This window comes from Phycodurus eques, chromosome 1 (assembly GCF_024500275.1).
Source record: "Phycodurus eques isolate BA_2022a chromosome 1, UOR_Pequ_1.1, whole genome shotgun sequence".
Classification (NCBI taxonomy): domain Eukaryota; kingdom Metazoa; phylum Chordata; class Actinopteri; order Syngnathiformes; family Syngnathidae; genus Phycodurus; species Phycodurus eques.
This window is the reverse complement of record NC_084525.1, coordinates 25902697-25924457: the sequence shown is the minus strand read 5'-3', so window position 1 is coordinate 25924457 and position 21761 is coordinate 25902697. Positions and strand designations below refer to the sequence as shown.

General features: G+C 43.6%; 1 protein-coding gene across 2 annotated transcripts in view; it reads left to right on the top strand.

Moving 5' to 3' along the window:
• Window positions 1-3262: 3262 nt before the first annotated feature.
• Window positions 3263-21761, top strand: part of cacna1fb (calcium channel, voltage-dependent, L type, alpha 1F subunit) — an 88884-nt gene continuing 70385 nt past the window's right edge. For both annotated transcript variants that reach the window (XM_061685121.1, XM_061685110.1), the window contains exons 1-4: window positions 3263-3578; window positions 17315-17553; window positions 20045-20145; window positions 20358-20463. In XM_061685121.1, the coding sequence (XP_061541105.1) occupies window positions 3560-3578; window positions 17315-17553; window positions 20045-20145; window positions 20358-20463 (465 nt within the window). In that variant the 5' untranslated portion in view covers window positions 3263-3559. The remainder of the gene's footprint in view (window positions 3579-17314; window positions 17554-20044; window positions 20146-20357; window positions 20464-21761) is intronic.

Here is a 21761-nt window from a genome sequence, read left to right as displayed (position 1 = left end):
TGGACCTGGGCCTTCAGTGACCTAATCCATTTCAACACCATTACACCTACAATATAACACCATCAATTTGCAAAATAATATGCAAAAATAATACATAACCATGTGTGGCATTAAAGAAGAGACAGAGGCATTTTGCATACTGTATGAAGTCGAGTTTTTCCTTGAAAAGTCGCCTGAAAGATGTATGTTTAATCATGTCCGATGTCTTCCTCCACAGTAAGTTTCAGGAGCACACTAATATAAAAATGCTGTGCCACCATTGCACCACATCCATTCATCCATCCATTTTCCATACCGCTTATCCAGTGACGTGCGGTCCACTGGTGGTCTTTCCTTTCCACTGCATGTGAATAGTTAAAAAAAAAAAAAAATAGGATTACATGAAATTGTTCTATTTTAGTTATATGGTCTGTGCTTTACATTGATTATCTTTTTCAATCCATCCATCCATTTTCTGAGCCGCTTCTCCTCACTAGGGTCGCGGGCGTGCTGAAGCCTATCCCAGCTATCACCCTGAACTGGTTGCCAGCCAATCGCAGGGCACACATACACAAACAACCATTTGCACTCACATTCACACCTACGGGCAAATTAGAGTTGTCAATTACCCTACCATTTCATTATCTATCTATCTATCTATCTATCTATCTATCTATCTATCCATCTATCCATCTATCTGTGCAGTGTATCTCTATATTTTTTTTGGAATTGAACTGCTTAATAAAAGATTTACACTATTCACGTGTGAGCATGATTGACATGAACTCATGAATGCCAGTGATGTGAATGTGATTGACGTGCTCGCGTGATGCATTTGAGTAGTATTAATGAGAGCAGGACTCGTGCGTATGAGTGTTTGAGTAGTCCTTATGAGAGCCTTTCAGTAGTTTGTGTGAGTGTGAAAGCATTTGAATAGTAAGTGTGAGAGCTAATCCTGAATAATGTCCCTAACGGCCCCTCATACATTCATACTCGCATTCACACCTTCAGGCAATTTAGAGTTTTCAATCAACCTACCATGCATGTTTTTGGGATGTGGGAGGAAACTGGTGTACCCGGAGAAAACTCACGCAGGCACAGAGAGAACATGCAAACTCCTTGTCTGTTATTTACATTTGTTTGATGATCTTCAAAGAGTGGAAACTATGCAAAAAAAAATAAGAATTTCACAAGCGTGCAAATACTGTTTCACCACCATTTTGCTCCATATGTATTCTATATATCATAGAATTACGGCTACAGTGCGCTTGCTCTTGAAACATTGCGAGTTCAGCATCTTTGTCTCCTCACTGTCTGTTGTTCTCACGTTCACGCGCGCACGCAGACTGCAGTTGCTCTCTTGTGCGGTCGGAGGCAGCAGAGCACCATTGATTGTGTCAGAGCAACCCGTGCATCAGGTTATACTTATCCTTGCATCCATCCATCCATTTTCTTTACTGTTTATCCTCGCACGGGTCGCGGGCTGCTGGAGCCTATTCCAGCTAGCGTCGGGCGGGAGGCGGGGTACACCCTGAACCGGTCGACAGCCAATCGGAGGACACATAGAAACAAACAACCATTCGCACTCACACACACCTACGGGAAAATTAAAGTCTTCAATCAACCTACCACGCACCGGAGAAAACCCACCCAGGCACGGGGGAGAACATGCAAACTCCACACAGGCGGGGCCGGGATTTGAACCCCAGTCCCTAGGACTGTGAGGCAGATGTGCTAACCAATCTCCACCGTGGCGGCAGTTATAGGACGGATGCGTCCAGTTTGTATTATTTTATTCGGGAATTTTTTTTTCTCAAAAATAAATCAATAAATAACTTTCCACACTTTTAGGTTGAATCAATCTCACTCGAAAAGTCCTGAGCCTAGCCTTTTTGAAAATAAAAAGAAAATGACATTTATAGATAATTTTGTAATGGAACTTGGTGATTTGCCGAACAGTTCACATTTTTCAACTATTATTTATTAATTTATTTAATTTATATTCCATAACTATGGCTAATATATTGTACTGTTTTTGGTCTACTGAATATATCGCTGTTAGAGCTGTAGTGTATGTTACAACATTGTTTTTCATAATATGTAAACGTTTTTGTTTAAATAAGGTATAAATAACACAAACATTGACACACACACGCATGAAAATGTGCAAGTCTGCAATTATGGTCCAGCGACATCACAAATGACAAGTTGCTTGACAAACAGGAAAAGAGGCAAATCTGGGATTATCTGATTACACAAAGCACACAGACACTATCATACAAATACACACAAAGAAAAGGAATAGGTAGTAAGGGTAGTGGCGGTTCTGGTGGGGAGCGGTGGGCAAATGCCCCGCTAGGCTGGACCCCCCTGTGACCCCCCCACCAACACCACCTTGAAAAAATGGATATGATGTGACCAGAGTGGTCTGTCCAAACGTTTGATCTGCACACACCAATTTACCCCGTTTACGATTGTAGTGCGGCCCCCCTGAAAAGACCCTTGGACACAGTCTGGCCACACCGCTAAAAATGGGCTAGAACCACCATTGAGTGAGGGACAAAGGTAATGAGACGAGAGGAGGACATGTGAAGGTGAACGTTGGTTCGGTTCATCCTCAATTTCATGTCAAGTGTTCGTCAAGTCCCGCTGGCTCCACTGTGACGTCATCAAGCTTTGCACTAAACAGCTTGCTGCTAGTTACCTTTTACACTACTTCACCGCAATCACAAGTGACACTAACCCATTCACACCCATTGTTCATGTCAGGTGTGATTGTGTTTACGTGTCAGTTGTGATGGTTTTTACATCAGGTGTGATTGTGTTTATGTGTCAGGTGTGATTATGTTTACATGTCAAGTGTGATTGTATTCATGTCAGGTGTGATTGTGTTCACGTCAGGTGTGATTGCATTTACGTTTCAGGTGTGATTGCGTTTACATATGAGGTGTGATTGTGTTCATATGTTAGGTGTGATTCTATTCACTTCTTAAGTGTGATTATATTAATGTAAGATGTGATTGTGTTCATACAGTATTAGTGTTTGTGTTTGCATGTCAGGTGTGATGTGTTAATGTCTAGTATGATTGTCTTCACGTCAGGTGTGATTGTGTTGTTGTCAGGTATAATCTTTGACATTTTTTACAGTCATATTTCTATTCTGTCTGTGCCTTTAATTTGTTTGCAGCTGTCCTCCCCTTTAACACACTGAGCTCTTTTCCTATTTAATCCCCAATTGGGGTGGGGGGTGGGGGGTCAGAGAGAGCGAGGCAGAGAGAGAGAGAGAGAGAGAGAGAGAGATGAGCATAGGAGAGGAGAGTAGGAGGAGGAGAGATGAAGAGATTCAGATTAGTGTAGCCGAACTGAATTTCTCTCCTGTCAGCCTCTTGTTCTCGTTTGCCATCATTCAGCCTAATAACATAAGGATAAAACTGAACACATCAGATGAAACTGAGTGATGAGCAGATGGGGCAACTGGACCAAGTGGATCAGGCCAGTATGCAAAGTTTTGTTTGTTTGGTGTGTAAGAAGCCATGAAGATGGTATAAAAATTATCGTCTGAAGTGGACCACCAGAAGACATGCAGCATAACCACAAAAGTAAGTTTATCTATCTATCTATCTATCTATCTATCTATCTATCTATCTATCTATCTATCTATCTATCTATCTATCTATCTATCTATCTATCTATCTATCTATCTATCTATCTATCTATCTATCTATATGATGGTACTAATGTTAGCGGTAATATATTTTTGATGGTAAACCTAACAATAACATTAACAATGTTAACAATAATATTAGCACAAATGTGATCACTAAACTGTATTATAAATGCATCCCGATGGGGGAACAGACCAGTACTAGGCGGGTCCCAAGCCCGGATCAATGCAGAGGGTGGTGTCAGGAAGGGCATTCGGCTTAAAACTTTGCCAAACAATTATGAGCGTTCATCCTAAAAATTTCATACCGGATCGGTCGTGACCCGGGTTTACAACATCTGCCATCTGTGCTGTTTACCCACAGGACACTGATGGAAATGTAGCTACTGTGAGTTGAAGATGAAGGAGACAAGGAGAGCATGTCTTTAGGCAGAAAGAGCATCGGAAAGCAAAGAGCCTGAAACTCAAAGTAGGGACTGAGAAGGCTAGGACTATGACAGAAAAAGTGAGGGAGTTGGTTTACATGATAATTAGGAGAAAGGTGTATTGTGTGTCAATCACCATCCCGTGGTGTGTTGGCTCCGATTGGTAGGGGAAGATGCCGCACCCACCTGGAAGACCCATTTGTATCGTGTTCTGTGCCTCTGTTGTTGAGGCGGCCAACCACAACTGTGGCATAAGGTGGTCAGTCCTTGTTGTGGTGGCAATCCCCAAATCCTTTGGTGGACACTGGACACCAGCGGTGAGGGATACAGAAGAATGAGTCCTATTGGGCCCTTTTGGCCTGTGGGATTCCGGAGGCAGCTGATGAGTACTGGCAGGCCAAGTAGAATCCAGCTTTGGTGATCGCTGAGGTAAAAACTCAGGGGTGGGAGGAGTTAGGCGAGGTCAGGGACAAGGAACTCTGGATGGCTTTGAGGAAATTCGGGTCCACTCTCCGGCATTTCAGGTAGGGAAACAGTACACCATCAACATTGTGTATACTGGGGGTGGGGGCACTGCTGACTTCAACTCATAACATTGTGAGTCGGTGGGGAGAATACTTCGAAGACCTCCTCAATTCCACTGACACACGTTCCTATGAGGAAGCAGGGTTTGGGGATTCTGCGGTGGGCTCTTATATTTCTGGGGTTGAGGTCGCTGAGGTGATTAAAAAGCTCTTTGGTGACAGGGTCCTGGGTGTGGATGAGATCCGCCCAGTGTTGCTAAAGGCTCTGGATGTTGTGGGGATGTCTTGGTTGACAAGCTTCTTTTGATGAGACCCTGCCATAAGTGGAGGGGTTTAAATATCTTTGGGTCTCTTTTATAAATGAGAGAAGAATGGAGTGGAAACTTAACAGGCATATCAGTGCAGCGTCGGCAGTGATGGGGACTCTGTATCGGTCTGTCGTGGTCAGTCAAGTCAAGTTTATTTGTAAAGCCCTCAATCACAAACGTGTCTCAAAGGGCTTCACAGACCCACCCAATAGGGCAAGGAAAAACTCCAAACCCCATTTGGGGAAAAACGAAACCTCGAGAAGAGACTGCAGATGGGGCAGATCCCCTTTCCAGATTGACCAGGCTGCAATGGATGCTGAGTGGGCAACATTTGTCACATAGTCTGGTGCTGTACAATGTTCATTATGATGGCAAGATATTTTACAATGTTCATTAATATGGCATAAGAGTCCATTTAAGGAGAAGAGGTGCCGCAGGATAGACGCCTTCGGTGGTTCTGCCTCAAGACCTGCAGAATCCTCCATGGCAACGACTTCGGGGGAAGTGGTCCACCTCAGATCTTGTCCCATTGGCCGGTGCAGAACCCATACAGCAACAGGCTCAGATTTGGTCAATGTCACCGAGCCCTATTTCCATGCAGGAGTTGAGAGTGGAGGAGATAGGACAAATGGCAGTAAAACAGGCCTACATGTACTTTAACTAAATGCTAAAGAGTAGAAATAAGTCTTAAATCGGGATTTAAACATTACTACTGAGGTAGCAGCTCTAACATCCGTGGGTAGGGCACTCCAGAGTACTGAAGCCCGAATAGAAAATGCTTGAGAGCCTGTGTACTCATTTCTCACTCAGTCACCAAAACACCAGCATTTGTATGCGTTTCGGGATGGAACATATGGTACAACTAAGTCAGTGAAATAAGAGGGTGCGAAACCATGTAATATTTTATGAGTAAGTAACAGGACTTTAAAATAATATCTGAAGTAGACGGGTGGGCCAGTGCAAGTTGGCCAAAATGGGGGTAATATGATCAAACTTTCTCATCCTCGTCAAAAGTCTTGCTGCAGCGTTTTTATACTAACTGCAGGCTTTTAATACTAGACATGGGAAGACCAGAAAGCATCATGTTACAATAGTCAAGGCAAGACATAACAAATGCGTGGACTATTATTTCTGCATCACTAGCAGATAGGATGGGCCATATCTTTGTGATAATGCAAAGATGGAAAAAAACCCAAAACCCGCAGTTTTGGTAATATTCTTAATGTGCTTTTGAAAGGAGAGAGTTGAGTCAACTATAACGCTGAGACTTTTTACTAACTCTTTTTGGATAAAGGTGCTTTTGGCAAAATTCAGAATGGAGTCTTTAAACAAGTGGTTATGTTTAGCAGGACCAATAATCAACAGCTTAGTTTTCTCAGGGTCAAGGAGCAGAAAGTTACATGACATCCACTGTTTCATCTCAGCGAGACACGACTCCAAATTACAGCAATCGTGTGGGCTAATTAGTTTTCATGGCATGTTTATCTGAGTATCATCGGTATAACAGTGAAAGCTAATCATAAGCAGCAGCATATAAATACTGAACAAACGACTGCTGAGTACTGATCCCTAAGGGACTCCGCAAGTGACATTATAATACTCAGAGATCACATTATCATGAGGCTGTTGGAAGTAGGCTGCTTTTGGGTTTCCATTGGTACTGTATCAAATAAGTATTTAGGATTATTTTAATCAAAACAAGCTATTTTGGAAAATTGGACGGTATATAACTGCAAGATAGAACGGCAGTGGTGTTGTAGACCGCATAACGAGAGGCTCGAATGTTTTAAAGTTGTTGTTTGGGCTAGTGCTAAGGTTGAAAACAAATTTGGAGATAAGGGCGACACTCCCTCCTTCTTAAAGAGGATGGGCAACATGTGAACTCACAAAGTTTGGGGGAGACACCTCATTAAGTGGTGAAAACTAATTTGGTTCACACAAAGTCTTGCAAAGACCAATCATATCAAGATTATGGTCTCTGATAAAATCATTGACTAGCAAAGCTTTTGAGGAAAGTGATCTAATATTCATAAAACCAGTTTTCATTAAAGTGGGTTGATCGGTGCTATCTGCCCCCAGAGTATTCATAGTAGTATAATATTACTGAGATTGCATCGTCTAGAACCCATAATTTATTTCGAGATGCTGTGGGCGCGGCAAGAGATTAATACTGCAGGAATCTGGTAGTTATTACTTGATTTGTCGTTGGTAGAACAAACCAGGGAAGAGTGTGTAAACTCATCACACAGTACTACCTCACGAGAAATCAACGGGCTGCAATGCATTAGTGGGTGGTGGATCAGTATGTGTATTATGTTGCTCTAATCTACATACAGGACTAGGTGATTTTAGCGCTAGTTAGCCTGAGTCTTACAGACTCCACACCCCTTCTAACAGGCTCACTAATGACCTGTGTCCCGACTTGCTCTTGTGTGAACTGTGATTGAAAGCTTTAAACAGTAATCTTTGTCTCTAGAAAGATTGATGGCGCCTAGCCTATTAGGGTGAAGGCCATCTGTCCTCATCAAGCTGGGGGTCCTCCAGAACAAAGGCCAATCATCTATAACCTGCAGTCCCTGTTCGCTACAGAAGCTAGCCAGTCACCAGTTAAGTGAGAATAATCTGCTCGACCTCTCATCATTTCCTCTCGCAGGCAAGGCGCCAGAGACAATTACAATTGCCGACACATCTTTCTGGCAAGAATACAAGTCCTGGCTATGTTCCTCTTTGTAATTTCTGATTCTCCCATCCGTGTACCTTTGAAGCTGACATGTATTACTATATCTGAGTAGCTAGTGTTGTTAGCGGCGGCACGGTGACCGACTGGTTAGAGCATCAGCCTCACAGTTCTGAGGACCCGGGTTCAATCCCCGGCCCCGCCTGTGTGGAGTTTGCATGTTCTCCCCGTGCCTGCGTGGGTTTTCTCCGGGCACTCCGGTTTCCTCCCACATCCCAAAAACATACATTAATTGGAGACTCTAAATTGTCCGTAGGTGTGACTGTGAGTGAGAATGGTGTGTTTGTTTGTATGTGCCCTGCGATTGGCTGGCAACCAGTTCGGGGTGTACCCCGCCTCCTGCCCGATGATAGCTGGGATAGGCTCCAGCACGCGTGAAAAAGTGAGTGAAAAAGCTCGCCGCAGTTAGCTAGCTGCTAATGCTAACAGGGCTAGTAGGTCGGCTACAACCTACACTCTCAAGTGTGCCTGATTCTGCTCTAGTTTCCTCGAGCAGGGAACGCCTCTCAGGGAGAAGGGTGCAAGTGGTGCTCGAGTCCATACTCACGATTATTTGGTCGGAATTTTGGAGATGAAGACTGTGTGATAGCCGAAAATCCTCATCGGTGAAGATAGGAGCTGAGGTGAAAGGGGATTTACTGGTCGAACTATGTTCCTACCCTCACCTATGGTCACGAACTATAGGTCGATGCAAGCTGCTGAAATAAGTTTCCTCTACAGGATGTCCAGGCTCTCCCTTAGAGATAAAGTCAGAAGCTCGGTGATCCGGGAGAGGGGTCAGAGTCAAAACCGCTGCTCCTCCGCATTGAGAGGAGCCAGATGAGGTGACTCGGGCATCCGTGTTAGGATGCCTCATGCATGCTTCCCTGGTGAGGTGTTCCGGGCACGTCCCACCGGGAGGAGGCCTTGGGGACTAGCCAGGACACGCTGCTGAGAATAGGTATCCCAGCTGGCCTGGGAACGCCTCGGGATCCCCCCCAGAAGAGCTGGATGAAGTGGCTCGGGAGAGGGACATTTGCAGTTCCCTGATTAAGCTGCTAACCCCACGACCTGAACCCAGATAAGATGAAGAAAATGGATGGATGGATGGATGAATGTTATCACTATTAGCAATTAACGTCATCACAAATGTTTGCATTTATAGCACCAATATTATTATTGATGTAAGCACTATTAGCATTGAGATTAGCACTATTATTAGCATTAACATTAGCACTAATATTAGCGGCGGCACGGTGCCCGACTGGTTAGAGCATCTGCCTCACAGTTCTGAGGTCCGGGGTTCAATCCCAGACCCCGCCTGTGTGGAGTTTGCATGTTCTCCCCGTGCCTGCGTGGATTTTCTCTGGGCACTCCGGTTTCCTCCCACATCCCAAAAACATGCATGGTAGGTTAATTGAAGATTCTAAATTGCCCGTAGGTGTGAAAGTGAGTGTGAATGGTTGTTTGTTTATATGTGTGCCCTGCGATTGGCTGGCAACCAGTTCAGGGTGTACTGCGCCCCCTGCCCGATGATAGCTGGGATTGGCTCCAGCACTCCCACGACCCTTGTGAGGATAAGCGGCTCAGAAAATGGATGGATGGACTAATATTAGCATTATAGCTAACACTAATAGTAGCATTAATTTTAGCACTAATATTACCACTAGTGTTAGGGCTAAAATTAACATGTTTGCTCGCACTGATATTGTCATTGTTGTTAGTTAGTCCAAAAAAAGGATGAACATTAGTGCTGATATTATAAATAATCTTAGCACAAATGTTAGTATTATTGCAATACTACTACTACTACGCGGCACGGTGGATGACTGGTTATAGCGTCTGCCTCATAGTTCTGAGGACCGGGGTAAAATCCCTGGCCCCGCCTGTGTGGAGTTTGCATGTTCTCCCTGTGCTTGCGTGGGTTTTCTCCGGGCACTCCGGTTTCCTCCCACATCCCAAAAACATGCATGGTAGGTTAATTGACAACTCTAAATTGCCCATAGGTGTGAATGTGATTGCGAATGGTTGTTTGTTTGTATGTGGCCTGCGATTGGCTGGCAACCAGTTCAGGGTGTACCCCGCCTCCTGCCCGATGATAGCTGGGATAGGCTCCAGCGCTCCCGCGACCCTTGTCAGGAGAGGCGGCTCAAATAATGGATGGATGGATGGATACTACTACTACTATGCTAATATTATGATCAATGTTAGCCCTGAAAATAGCATTAACATTAGCACTGACATTCGTATTAACATTAACACTAATATTAGCATTATTGCTAGCACTAATATAAATTGTATAATATATGTTAACATTATTATTAGCATGCTGTTAGCACTAATATTAGCATTACCATTAAGGCCAATATTAGCATTAACTTTGGCAACTATATTAGCATTAACATTTGCACTACTCGTAGCATTAACATTAGCATTAACATTAGCATTAATGTTCGTTGTAATAACATTATTGCTAGCACTAATATGAGCATTAATGTTAGCACTAATATTAGCTTTAACATTAGCAATAATATCAGCAATAATGTTAACACTAATATTGTTATCACTTATATTAGTGTTACTGTTATCACCTCCATCCATCCAGCCATGCTTTTTTGTTTACATTGCACTTTTTAGATCAGACCTCGTCAGCTCCAATTGGAAGATGACCTACCTCATGATGTCAGTGCTAATGTTCGCATGTTTCTATTTTGCGCCCTGTCTTATTGCCCCATGTCAGCTATTTCTAATGTACTGTATGTCCATGATCCATACATGATCACATGAACATTGACCTCCAAACACCTCAGTAAGAGTGCCTTAATCCCTCCGTCCTGGTGGATGATCAGACTTCTTGCTGATTGATGAATTAAGATTGCGTCCGCCGAAGTCCTGATAGCGTTGTTATGGAAATGAGCGCTAAATCGCTGGTTGCCATGGCAGTGGAACTAATTCCTCCAACCTTTTGTCCCAGTGCCTTGTACTTGACAAAACTAACTGAAACCCTGTGAGCAAGCATTTGCGGTTGGCCATGTTATGCACCTCACCGCTACATTCACTGACAAGTGTATTTCGGTGGCTTGGTGATGAAATGCTGCGTCTGTGTTAAAGCAACAAAATCTCTAGGGATGCTTGCATTAAGTGCGTGTGAGTGGGGGGGGGGGGGGGGGGGGCTGTATGGTTAAATTAGCCAGTGGTTTGTGTAAGGTAAGTAGAGCTGCATTGAGTGTTCATAAATGTAGCGATTGGTGTTCTCAAAGCATTAGCTTCTTCTGTGATTGGTTGGTGAATAATCTATTGGCTGTCTATATACAGTATGCCCATAAATTGACAAGCAACCAGTGCATTGCTTGTCTATATACTCATCCACATTGACTTCCGACCAGTCCATTGTTTGTCTATGTCCTGCGATTGGCTAGCAACCAGCCTATTGTTTGTCATTGTGGCCTCACATTGACTGGCGACTCTTCTATTGTTTGTCTATACGTGCATTGACAATAACTGGCGACCAGTCTGCTGTTTGTCTATACAGTATGTGCCCTGACATTGACTGGTGACCAGTCCAGGGTGTAACCCACCTCTCACTCAGTCATCTCGGAAAGGTTCCAGCTCCCCCACAACCCTAATGAGAACAAACAGTATAGACAATGGATGAAGGACACACATTATGCCTTTATGACGTTGACTAAATAACCTAATGACCTTCCCAGCTGGACCTGGCTGGAGGGCATACATGTATACACACACACACGCATACACACACACGCACGCACACACACATGCACAAACACACACGCACGCACACACACACACATCGAGTAACAGAAGAGTGAAAAGCAGGAAGTTAACAAGGCGTATGAGGATTGTGTGCGAGTGCTGCTCAACTACACACACGCAGACACACGGACGCACGCACACACACACACACGCACAGTTGGTGTTCCTCCAACACAACCCAGTCCCGTTAAAGTGGGCCTCGACTCAGCTGAAAGACTCCCAAAGTCTTACAGCCATTGAGGTCACGCTAGTCCACACACATACATACACACACACGTGCACACACACATGCACACGCATACACACACACACACACACACACACATGCACGCAAGCATGCATGCATGCATGCACACTCGCTGCTGTCAGGATGATCTTGGTTGTCTCGGGATAATTCGGGCATAATTAGACGGATTCTCGTGGGGCAATGCAGAGACTGTGTGTGCATAGCTCCACCAGCTACACACACACACACACACACACACACGCATACACACACACGCACACACCAAAACAACGTGAGCAACAGTCATGTGACCTGCACTGTCCTAACCTCGGCTCCTCAGCAGCCTGAGGACAAAATAATCATGTTAAGTTAGTGCAGCAGAAGCAGCAGCGCCCCCTGCAGGCTTGCTTCACTCTTTACCGACTCATTTGTTTGCTTCATTTCCGTGACTGCCGATTATTCACCCATGCTTCCCATGTTTTTTCATCAGTCCATCAGTAGTGGGAAGTAATGAAGTACAAATACATTGTTGGTGTACAGCTCAGTACTTAAGTTCACTGTGTACTTGAGTAGATTTTTTAGCTACCTGTACTTGAGTTTTTATTTATTTATTTATTTTTTCTTTTACTTTTATTTTGGAAGCAAATATCTGTAATTTCTATTGCGTTGTCAAAATAGGCTTATTACATTTTTGTTTGTAACAAAGGAATGCCATAAATAGAGAGTGCTAATGTTATTTATGGTTGATTAATTGATCTCTCATAAAACAGACATGAGAAACCTAAATCAGGGAACAAATTCAGAGAAGCAAGCTATTCCCTATGGCCTTATTCAACAAAATTGATGTTGTAAGGCACATTGTCAGGTTTGGTGGTGATGGTGGCAAAAAGGATGATCCAAATGCAGGTAAGCAGGGAGACAAGGCAGCAGTGGAAGAATCTCAAAATGATATTTAATTTTAAAAACAATAAAGGCAAACAATGATGGAGGCAAAAAAATACTAAATTAACAAAGTCCCCCCCAAAAAACAATGTTCCAAGCAACAAAGAAACACTAGGGGTAAACTCACCACATAAAACATAACATGACGAAAGAAACGTGACTCACAGCAACAATTAAAAATGACAATGCACCAACCAGGATTGTAAGAAACAATGGAATGTACAATCCATTAAAAATATAACCTATAACCGGACGACTTGATGAGAACGGTGACATGCGTACGTGGTGGTTTTACAAGCTCAGCCATGCAGCCTTCTGACTATAGGACACACCATCACTTTTATATATGTTTACCCTTGAGTTGAAGTAGAAAGCTATCAAATTCCTTCTCTTTAACTTTTGTTACTAACCGGAGTTAATAATCCAGCCAAGAAACTATAATAGTCTACTCTGCGAGAGGCTGCGGTACGTCCCAGCGAGCCTCCGTGTGTGCGGTGAGTGTATGCAAATGAATGACAGACTATTCAGTCATGCATCCTGTCACCACACTCTCTGATTGGCTGTTCTTGTCCCGCCATGCCCACTAATAATTAATATTGAAGAGATGGGACCAAAGAGGGATGGTTTTTCCAAAAGATAAACCATTTTAATAATATTTTATACAAAAAGTGTTTTTTTTTTCTAAATGCAAATTCTCTCTTTAAGTAAAACTAGTTGAATCAATACTTTTACTTTTACCGGAGTCTTTTCATACACAAGTATCTGTGCTTTTGTCACATCTGCAATTACGTCATGCTAGCATATTAGCACACAGAGGCCCTAGCAGCAATTGCATTAGCACGCCATTTTGTCGTACAGTGTTAGCTGTTGTGTGAGTGCAAACTGGTCGCCATGACGGGAATGGACGTGTCTGTGTTTGTGTGTGTGTGTATGCGTGTGTGTGTGTGTGCATGTGTGTGTGTAGGAAGGACTTATCAGCTTTGTGTCACAGCTGGACACAGCAAGGCATTGTGGGAAACAGGAAATCTAGGAAAATGGCAACGTGAAGGTTGAGCATGGCGGCAATAATCTCACCGAGATGTTCATATTGTGTGTGTGTGTGTGTTTGTGTGTGTGTTTTCATGGTCCTCAGGTAATAACTAAAACACACACACACACATCACGACCCACATCGCAAACATACACGTACACACACAGATCTAGGTCACAGCTGTTCACTACAACATTGGTGTGTTCAAGTCACCTTAGTCTTCTCTTTTGTTAACATCATTATCATCATCATAATCATTATCATCATCATCAGCATCCTCATCAGCATCATCATCTTCATCCTTTCAGATGATAAAGAAGCAAACTGATTAACATTTTTGCCTATTTTCTAACAAGTTTAAAATCAAACACTAACCCAGTCATTCCCAAAATGAAAAGAGTGCTCGGTCCCAATTTGAAATCTGAAAATCCTCTGAAGCCCTCCAAAACTCAAACATTTCAGACTAGGGTCAATAATTCACAATTAGACAGATTTCATAACCCGAAGAAGTGCATGTGCACAATGGGGTATACATTAAAAATGCAAATTAATTATCCGTTCAATTCACGCTCTCTGATCTTAATGTAAATGTGAGCTTTTAACTATCAACATAAATGATAATAATGATAATCATTATTATTATTGTCATTATAATAATAATAATGATAATTAACATATTGACATACAGTATGAACAAAAAAACAAGTACATTAAATCAGACCATTTATTACACATTTAAAAACATGGATTTTATATATTGCCATCAATCACAGCTTGACAATTCCTACAGAAGGAATATGTGCAAACAAGGCTGGCCCTAGCCAATGAGTGACATTTTATATGGCAACCCCCTCCATCGGCGATTAACATGCGCTTACAAAAGAAGTCGAATAGCATCGTTTTCAACGTTGTTTTTAATTTATGAGATAACATAACACACAATTTCAAACATAAAATCGAACATTTGAATAATTTAATTACTGTATCGGGGACAGTGCCTCTGGATTGGCAGACTGGGGTGGTGGTCCCCCTTTTTAAGAGGGGGACCGGAGAGTGTGTTCCAACTACAGGGGGATCACACTGCTCAGCCTCCCTGGTAAGGTCTATTCAGGGGTGCTGGAGAGGAGGGTGCGTCAGAAATTCGAATCTCAGATTCAGGAGGAGCAGTGTGGTTTTCGTCCTGGCCGTGGAACAGTGGACCAGCTCTACACCCTCGGCAGGGTCCTCGAGGGTGCATGGGAGTTCGCCCAACCAGTCTACATGTGTTTTGTGGACTTGGAGAAGGCGTTCGACCACCGTTTCCCTTGGGGAGTCCTGTGGAGGGTGCTTCGGGAGTATGGGATACCTAACCCCCTGATACGGGATGTTCGGTCCCTGTACGACCGGAGTCAGAGTTTGGTCCGCATATCCGGCAGTAAGTCGGACTCGTTCCCAGTGAGGGTTGGACTCCGCCAAGGCTGCCCTTTGTCACCGATTCTGTTCATTACTTTTATGGATAGAATTTCAAGGCGCAGCCTTGGCATAGAGGGGGTCCGGTTTGGTGGCCTCAGTATTGCATCTCTGCTTTTTGCAGATGATGTGGTTCTGTTCGCTTCATCAAGCCGTGATCTCCAACTCTCACTGTACCGGTTCGCAGCCGAGTGTGAAGCGGCTGGGATGAGAATCAGCACCTCCAAATCTGAGACCATGGTCCTCAGTCGGAAAAGGGTGGCGTGCCCTCTCCAGGTCGGGGATGAGATCCTGCCCCAAGTGGAGGAGTTCAAGTATCTTGGGGTCTTGTTCATGAGTGAGGGAAGAATGGAACGGGAGATCGACAGGCGGATCGGTGCAGCGTCTGCAGTGATGCGGACTTTGTATCGGTCCGTTGTGGTAAAGAAGGAGCTAAGTCGAAAGGCGAAGCTCTCAATTTACCGGTCGATCTTCGTTCCTACCCTCACCTATGGTCATGAGCTGTGGGTCGTGACCGAAAGAAGAAGATCCCGGATACAAGCGGCCGAAATGAGTTTCCTCCGCAGGGTGTCCGGGCTCTCCCTTAGAGATAGGGTGAGAAGCTCGGTCATCCGGGAGGAGCTCAGAGTAGAGTCGCTGCTCCTCCACATCGAGAAGAGCCAGATGAGGTGGCTGGGGCATCTGATTTGGATGCCTCCCAGACGCTTCCCTGGTGAGGTGTTCCGGGCACGTCCCCAGACCTCGGGGACGACCCAGGACACGCTGGAAAGACTACGTCCTTCGGCTGCCCTGGGAACGCCTCGGGATCCCCCCGGAAGAGCTGGATGAAGAAGCTGGGGAGAGGGAAGTCTGGGTGTCCCTGCTAAAGCTACTCCCCCCGCGACCCGACCTCGGATAAGCGGTAGAAAATGGATGTATGGCTGGATGGATGGATAATTACTGTATCGTACCTGCCAAACAAATGATGCGAGTAACTTGCCGTTGCAACACCTAATGCGACAAAGCAAAAGTAAGCAACAATTTGACCTCTCTTTCTCCCATTTGGCCTCTTTTTTTCTTCCCTGTATTCTCTACACTTTTGGTTGTTTTGACATGTTTACAAAGTTGTCCTGGGTCACATCAATACATTTGCCCCTAGCCCAACAGAGCGCAAGGAGTATACCAATCAGCCAGAGGATGGAGTATTTGCTATTGTCATCCATCCATCCATCCATCCACATTCTGTACCGCTTTATCCTCACAAGGGTTGCAGGCGTGCTGGAGCCGATCCCAGCTATCTCCGGGCGAGAGGCGGGATACACCCTGAACTGGTCGCCAGCCAATCGCAGGCTATTATCATTTGTAATAATATTAATTGGGCATTGCTTTAAATTTCAATCTATGTTAGCTTTTCTATGTTATGAGTTAGTTGCAAATAATGTATGTGTAGCTTCCCCTCTTGAAAGATATTGATTCATTGACAGAAGACTTGATCTAGATTTTACTCAATGACCAAGCAACATTTTCCTTTTGTCTGATTTTCTTTTAGCATTCAGTCGTTTGACAGTTCATCAGGAGAATTCTAGCAAGGAGGTGCTAAGCATGAGTTTTAGGTGTGAGGTTTTAATGGGCGATACGAGTAGTTTATTTTGTGTTCATGAGTCTGATGTTTGAGGCGGAAATTCCTTGTGTGTTTTTTGGACATACTTGGCAAATAAAGATGATTCTGATTCTGGAAGAAGCTGTTCATGTGGCAAGGTTCTGGTCCGAACAGACCGAAACCTCCTGCCTGAGGGTACAGGGTCGAACAGGCTGAGTCCAGGATGAGTAGTGAGTAGTGTCAGCTGTAATCCGACCCGCCCGCCCCTGAGTCCTGGAGACGTACATTCATTCACATTCACCTGGGAGCCTTCAGCCGATCACCTGATGATGACGATATGGCAATCATGACCGACTCACTCCGCATTGTCCCTTAACGTTTACGTTACCTCTTAATTTGTCATAAATTGACTCTATTATCAATGTGTGTAACAGTTTTATCAACTTGAACTGATTTTACACTTTTTTATATATATATTTAAAAAAAAAACATTTAAACCCAAAAGTGTTTGTTTTTTCAAAATTTTTACTTTTCCACGTAACATTTCGATGTGCAAAGCAACCCCCACTGGTGCTGCCCGATGATAATTATGATTATGTTGCAAATGATACTTTTCGACAAAGCTTTTCTGATCATTTTCTTTTCAACTTTCAACTTCCGACATTCCTGCATCCTCACGTCTGTTGCCACCACAGGCGCGGCACGTAACGGCTATGCTAACGCTGTGGACGGTGAAGATGGTGGCGGCGAGGGTGAGGAGGGCGGAGAAGAGGACGGAGGAGGAGATGGGGGAGAGGAGAGAGGCGGCGGGGACTGGGACGAGGACCTGGAAGGTGAGGATGGGGGAGTGAGGATGACCAGGACGGACACCCTCCACTCCACCACGAGCTCCACTGGAACGCAACGTAGGAGAGGACAACACGCTAAGAAACAAGTGAGATAACACGTGTAGAGATACAGTGCATTTTAGATTGAGCCTGAAATTTCACCTGAAAGCATTATACCCCTAACTTTTTGAAAGTAGGGCGAGACAAACCGCTAAGAGACAACACGCTCAGTAACTGGTGTGATGACCATGCTAAGAGACAGGTGAGACAACACGCTAAGCATGGGCGATTCTAGGTTCAGTGGTTTCAGGGTGTTGAGCTTCATTAAAGGGGTGCGTCAAATTAGCACCCGCAAAAAGGGGCTAGACACGCCTATGGGGGGGATGCAGGGGCACATTTTACCGCTCAAGCAAAGCTTGCGCGCACACACCCAGTAGTAATCCTGAATGAAACAGGTATGTCATAATAGGCACACTCATGCACACACATACATCATTAAGCCCTATAAAGCAGGTACTCCACTGCGGACAAATGATCAATTATTTTCACATGGTTTCTCTTTAGAAGAGTTGACGCAGCGCGTGGGCATTTCTCTATATGCGAGGGTGTCTTTCCGCTTGCTAGTGCCTTTTAGGGTCACGTCCTGCAAACCCCAGTTAAACCAACCCGGCCTTTTATTTTATCGGGTACAGTGCACCTGTGGTCTGAAAACATGTTTCACAAAGTGGAATGAAGAAAAAAGACTGTTGGAAATAAATACATTTGATATAATTGTATATATTATTATTTTTAGTTTGTATTAGTTTTATTATCTTATGTAATATGAATAATAATCTATTAATAACGTAATTAAGTCGTAAATGTACCTCAGTACTTTTGATACTTTTGACAATATATAGGCAAGCACATAAAGCCTTGAAGGCCCTGCCTGTGTGCCACTGATGTTAAGCGTTCATGTGGTTTTGGAAAATGAATTAATGGGGATAAATTATACATATACACACGCACGCACCCACCCACACACACACACACACACACACACACACATATATATACGTATATACACACACACAGACACAGACACACACACACACTCACACAGACAGATATATAGATAGATAAATAGATAGGTAGATATTTTTTTTACATAAATATAAAAAATACTAATTACAATACAAATACAAATATACGGTGTAGACCTAGTGATTCTCAACTGGTGGGTCGGGTCCAAAAGTGGCGGGTCCAAAACTGGTCGGGTACAAAACTGGTGGGTCGTTCCAAACGTTTGTCACAGAGCCATTTTGGGTAGTAAAAAATTCGTATGCTGATTTTTTTCAGTACAGTAGACATATTATTAGGTAAGCGACAAGTAATGTTACTCACTTTTGCTCTAGTCTTGTTTACTCCATCAGCAAATAAAGTGCGGCTCACCCTCTGGCTTGCGGGCGTTATGGCTAACAAAAGGCTTTTGGAGATACTGTATGTCAAACTCGGCGTTTAAAAATATAACATACTGTGTTTTCAGAGGCTATTTTTAAACAAAAAAAAATCTTTATTGGTCTTAACTTCTATAAAAGAGGGTCGAAACTTTGACAGACAGAGTGGGACTTCCGGCAAAGACATTTCTGCCACCCCAAGTACTTCTGGGGACCACATTCACCATGGTGTCAGGATTAGACTTTTGTAAATATCTGCCAGTCAATGCTATGGCATGCTCCCAAAGTAAAATTAAACGGTTCAAGTTTAAGGGAACAAAAAGCACTACTGTCGATCAGTGATGTGTGCCTTTGTCTTTTTTTTTTTTTCCCCAATGTGTCCCTTTGTGTGAGGCTTCTATAGTATGAGCCGGTGAGAACAGCAGCCGCCGAGCAGGCGACACTGCTGAGCGAAGCATAGGGCAAAATGAAAAGCGATGAGGACAAGTTTTCCGATCGTGGAAACATTATGCCAACAAAAAAATATTGCCACACATTGCCGATTCTATTTTGGAGCTCGCGGATGATCAAAGGCTTATTTGGAGGCAGTCAGTAGCACCTTGGCTTAAATATTAACACATGTAGGTATGTTACTAAATCCAGAAAAACGGCCGCCATTTTCTTTCCATTTAGCTGTGCCGGAAATACGGTACGTGATTTTAGCGGAGGTCCACCAAAATCTTGTTTTGTCATTGTTTGTGTTTATGGCGAAGTTTTATTGTTTTAGCCCCCCTAAAACCAATGTTAGCCCCCCTGAAATAAATGTGGGTTTCCCACAAATGCCACCCTCCCTCCCAGTGGACGATTAGGTTTTATAAAATTAAGCATTCACTATATGAGCAAATACACCGGAAATACAATACCGCTTTTCACCTTTGGAAAATGTTTGCGCAAAGAGACAGGTGAGACAACACGCTAAGAAATGGATGAGACCACGCGCTAAGAGACAGGTTGCATGACACAGTTAGAAACGGGTGAGGTAACATGCTTGTCGGCAGGTTGGACAACACGCTGAGAAACGGGTGAGACAATTTGCTAAGTGTCTTTTTTGAGACAACACACCATGAGACAACACGCTAAGAAACAACAAGGTGGTAAGTTGATGATGTTACTGCCTCTCCAGGTCCAGGGCACCAATCAGGTACAACGAGCTCCCCGAGCGTTGTTCTGCCTGAAGCTCAACAACCCCATCAGACGTGCGGCGCTCTCCATTGTTGAATGGAAGTATCCTTTTTATTCCAGTTGGCTTACTGTTAGCATACTAATGACCGTAATGATCACTTCCTGTTACCATTGTTTAACCACAAAAAATAAAAATAAAAAATACAAAAAAAAATATATATATATATATATATATATATATATATTATCAAGACATGGTTTGTTACATAAATCACAAATATTTTGACCTAGTAAAGCTTCCTTAGTGTCCCTAGGCCATTTGACATTTTCATCCTGCTAGCCATCTTTGCTAACTGTGTCGCTTTGGGTGTGTCCAAACCATTTCCTGAGGACGACTCCAATTCCACCAACCACGATCTGGTGAGCTGTGCACGCCACACATCTCACATGATGCACACACATAGACCAGACCAGGGGTGTCACTAGGTTTTATGGATGGCGAGGGGGGGGGGGGTCTTAGCCCCCCGGAAGATGCACAGGATGTGAGCGAATGTAGCGTGCTTGCACAAAATTTCAAAAACAGCTGACGAAGACTGAGAAATTGCTATTTTATGTTTTTGGACAGATTTTAAGACAGTACAATACTGGGTAAGGGTTCAAAGTTTCTGTTAAATTTGTAGTGGTATTTCAGATAGTTTTTTTGTGTATGAAAACACAGGAAGTATGTTTACAGAATTAACCACCAAAAAAGGAATGATGTACACATTGTTACAGTGCATAGACCATTTTACGCTTGAGACTATATAAATCCGGCGACACGGTGCCCGACTGGTTAGAGCGTTAGCCTCACAGTTCTGAGGACCCGGGTTCAATCCCCCGCCCCGCCTGTGTGGAGTTTGCATGTTCTCCCCGTGCCTGCGTGGGTTTTCTCCGGGCACTCCGGTTTCCTCCCACATCCCAAAAACATGCATGGTAGGTTAATTGACAACTCTAAATTGCCCGTAGGTGTGAATGGTTGTTTGTTCGTCTGTGCCCTGCGATTGGCTGGCAACCAGTTCAGGGTGTACCCCGCCTCCTGCCCGATGATAGCTGGGATAGGCTCCAGCACGCCCGCGACCCTAGTGAGGATAAGCGGCTTAGAAAATGGATGGATGGATGGATGGACTATATCAATCCCAGGATCCACATGTCTGGAAACAATGAGTCCCAGCCCTGGAACAATGAGTCGCTGTAACTTAACACGGAGTACAGATATAGTAATCCTCCCCTATATGACGGTTGTTGCTTCGCAGTCCGCTGTGCTGCAGATTTTTATTCCAGTTGTTGTTGTTCTTTTATAGTGTTTGTATAATATTTTTCTGTTATCCATTGCTCTTGCTGTCTGTCAATACACAATATATTATGTTTCAGCCTGCCACGGTAGCAAATTTTCTTTAGGACAATCTAGTTTCCCAAAAACTATCACGATTAACGATGGTATCGTTGATGTTTTTTTATGCCACTGATATAATGATATTATACTGCATACTAATTCAAAGTAAAATTTTTTGAAGAACAATTAACTTTCAATTCTGAAGACCATCGAACATTGGCATTGTAATGTAGAACAATAAATAAAATATCTGACTGGTGCGGATAAGTGGTTCAGAAAATGGATGGATGGATGAATGAAATAAAAAATAGACTGTAAATAAATCAAACTCAGGCTCTGTTCCCAA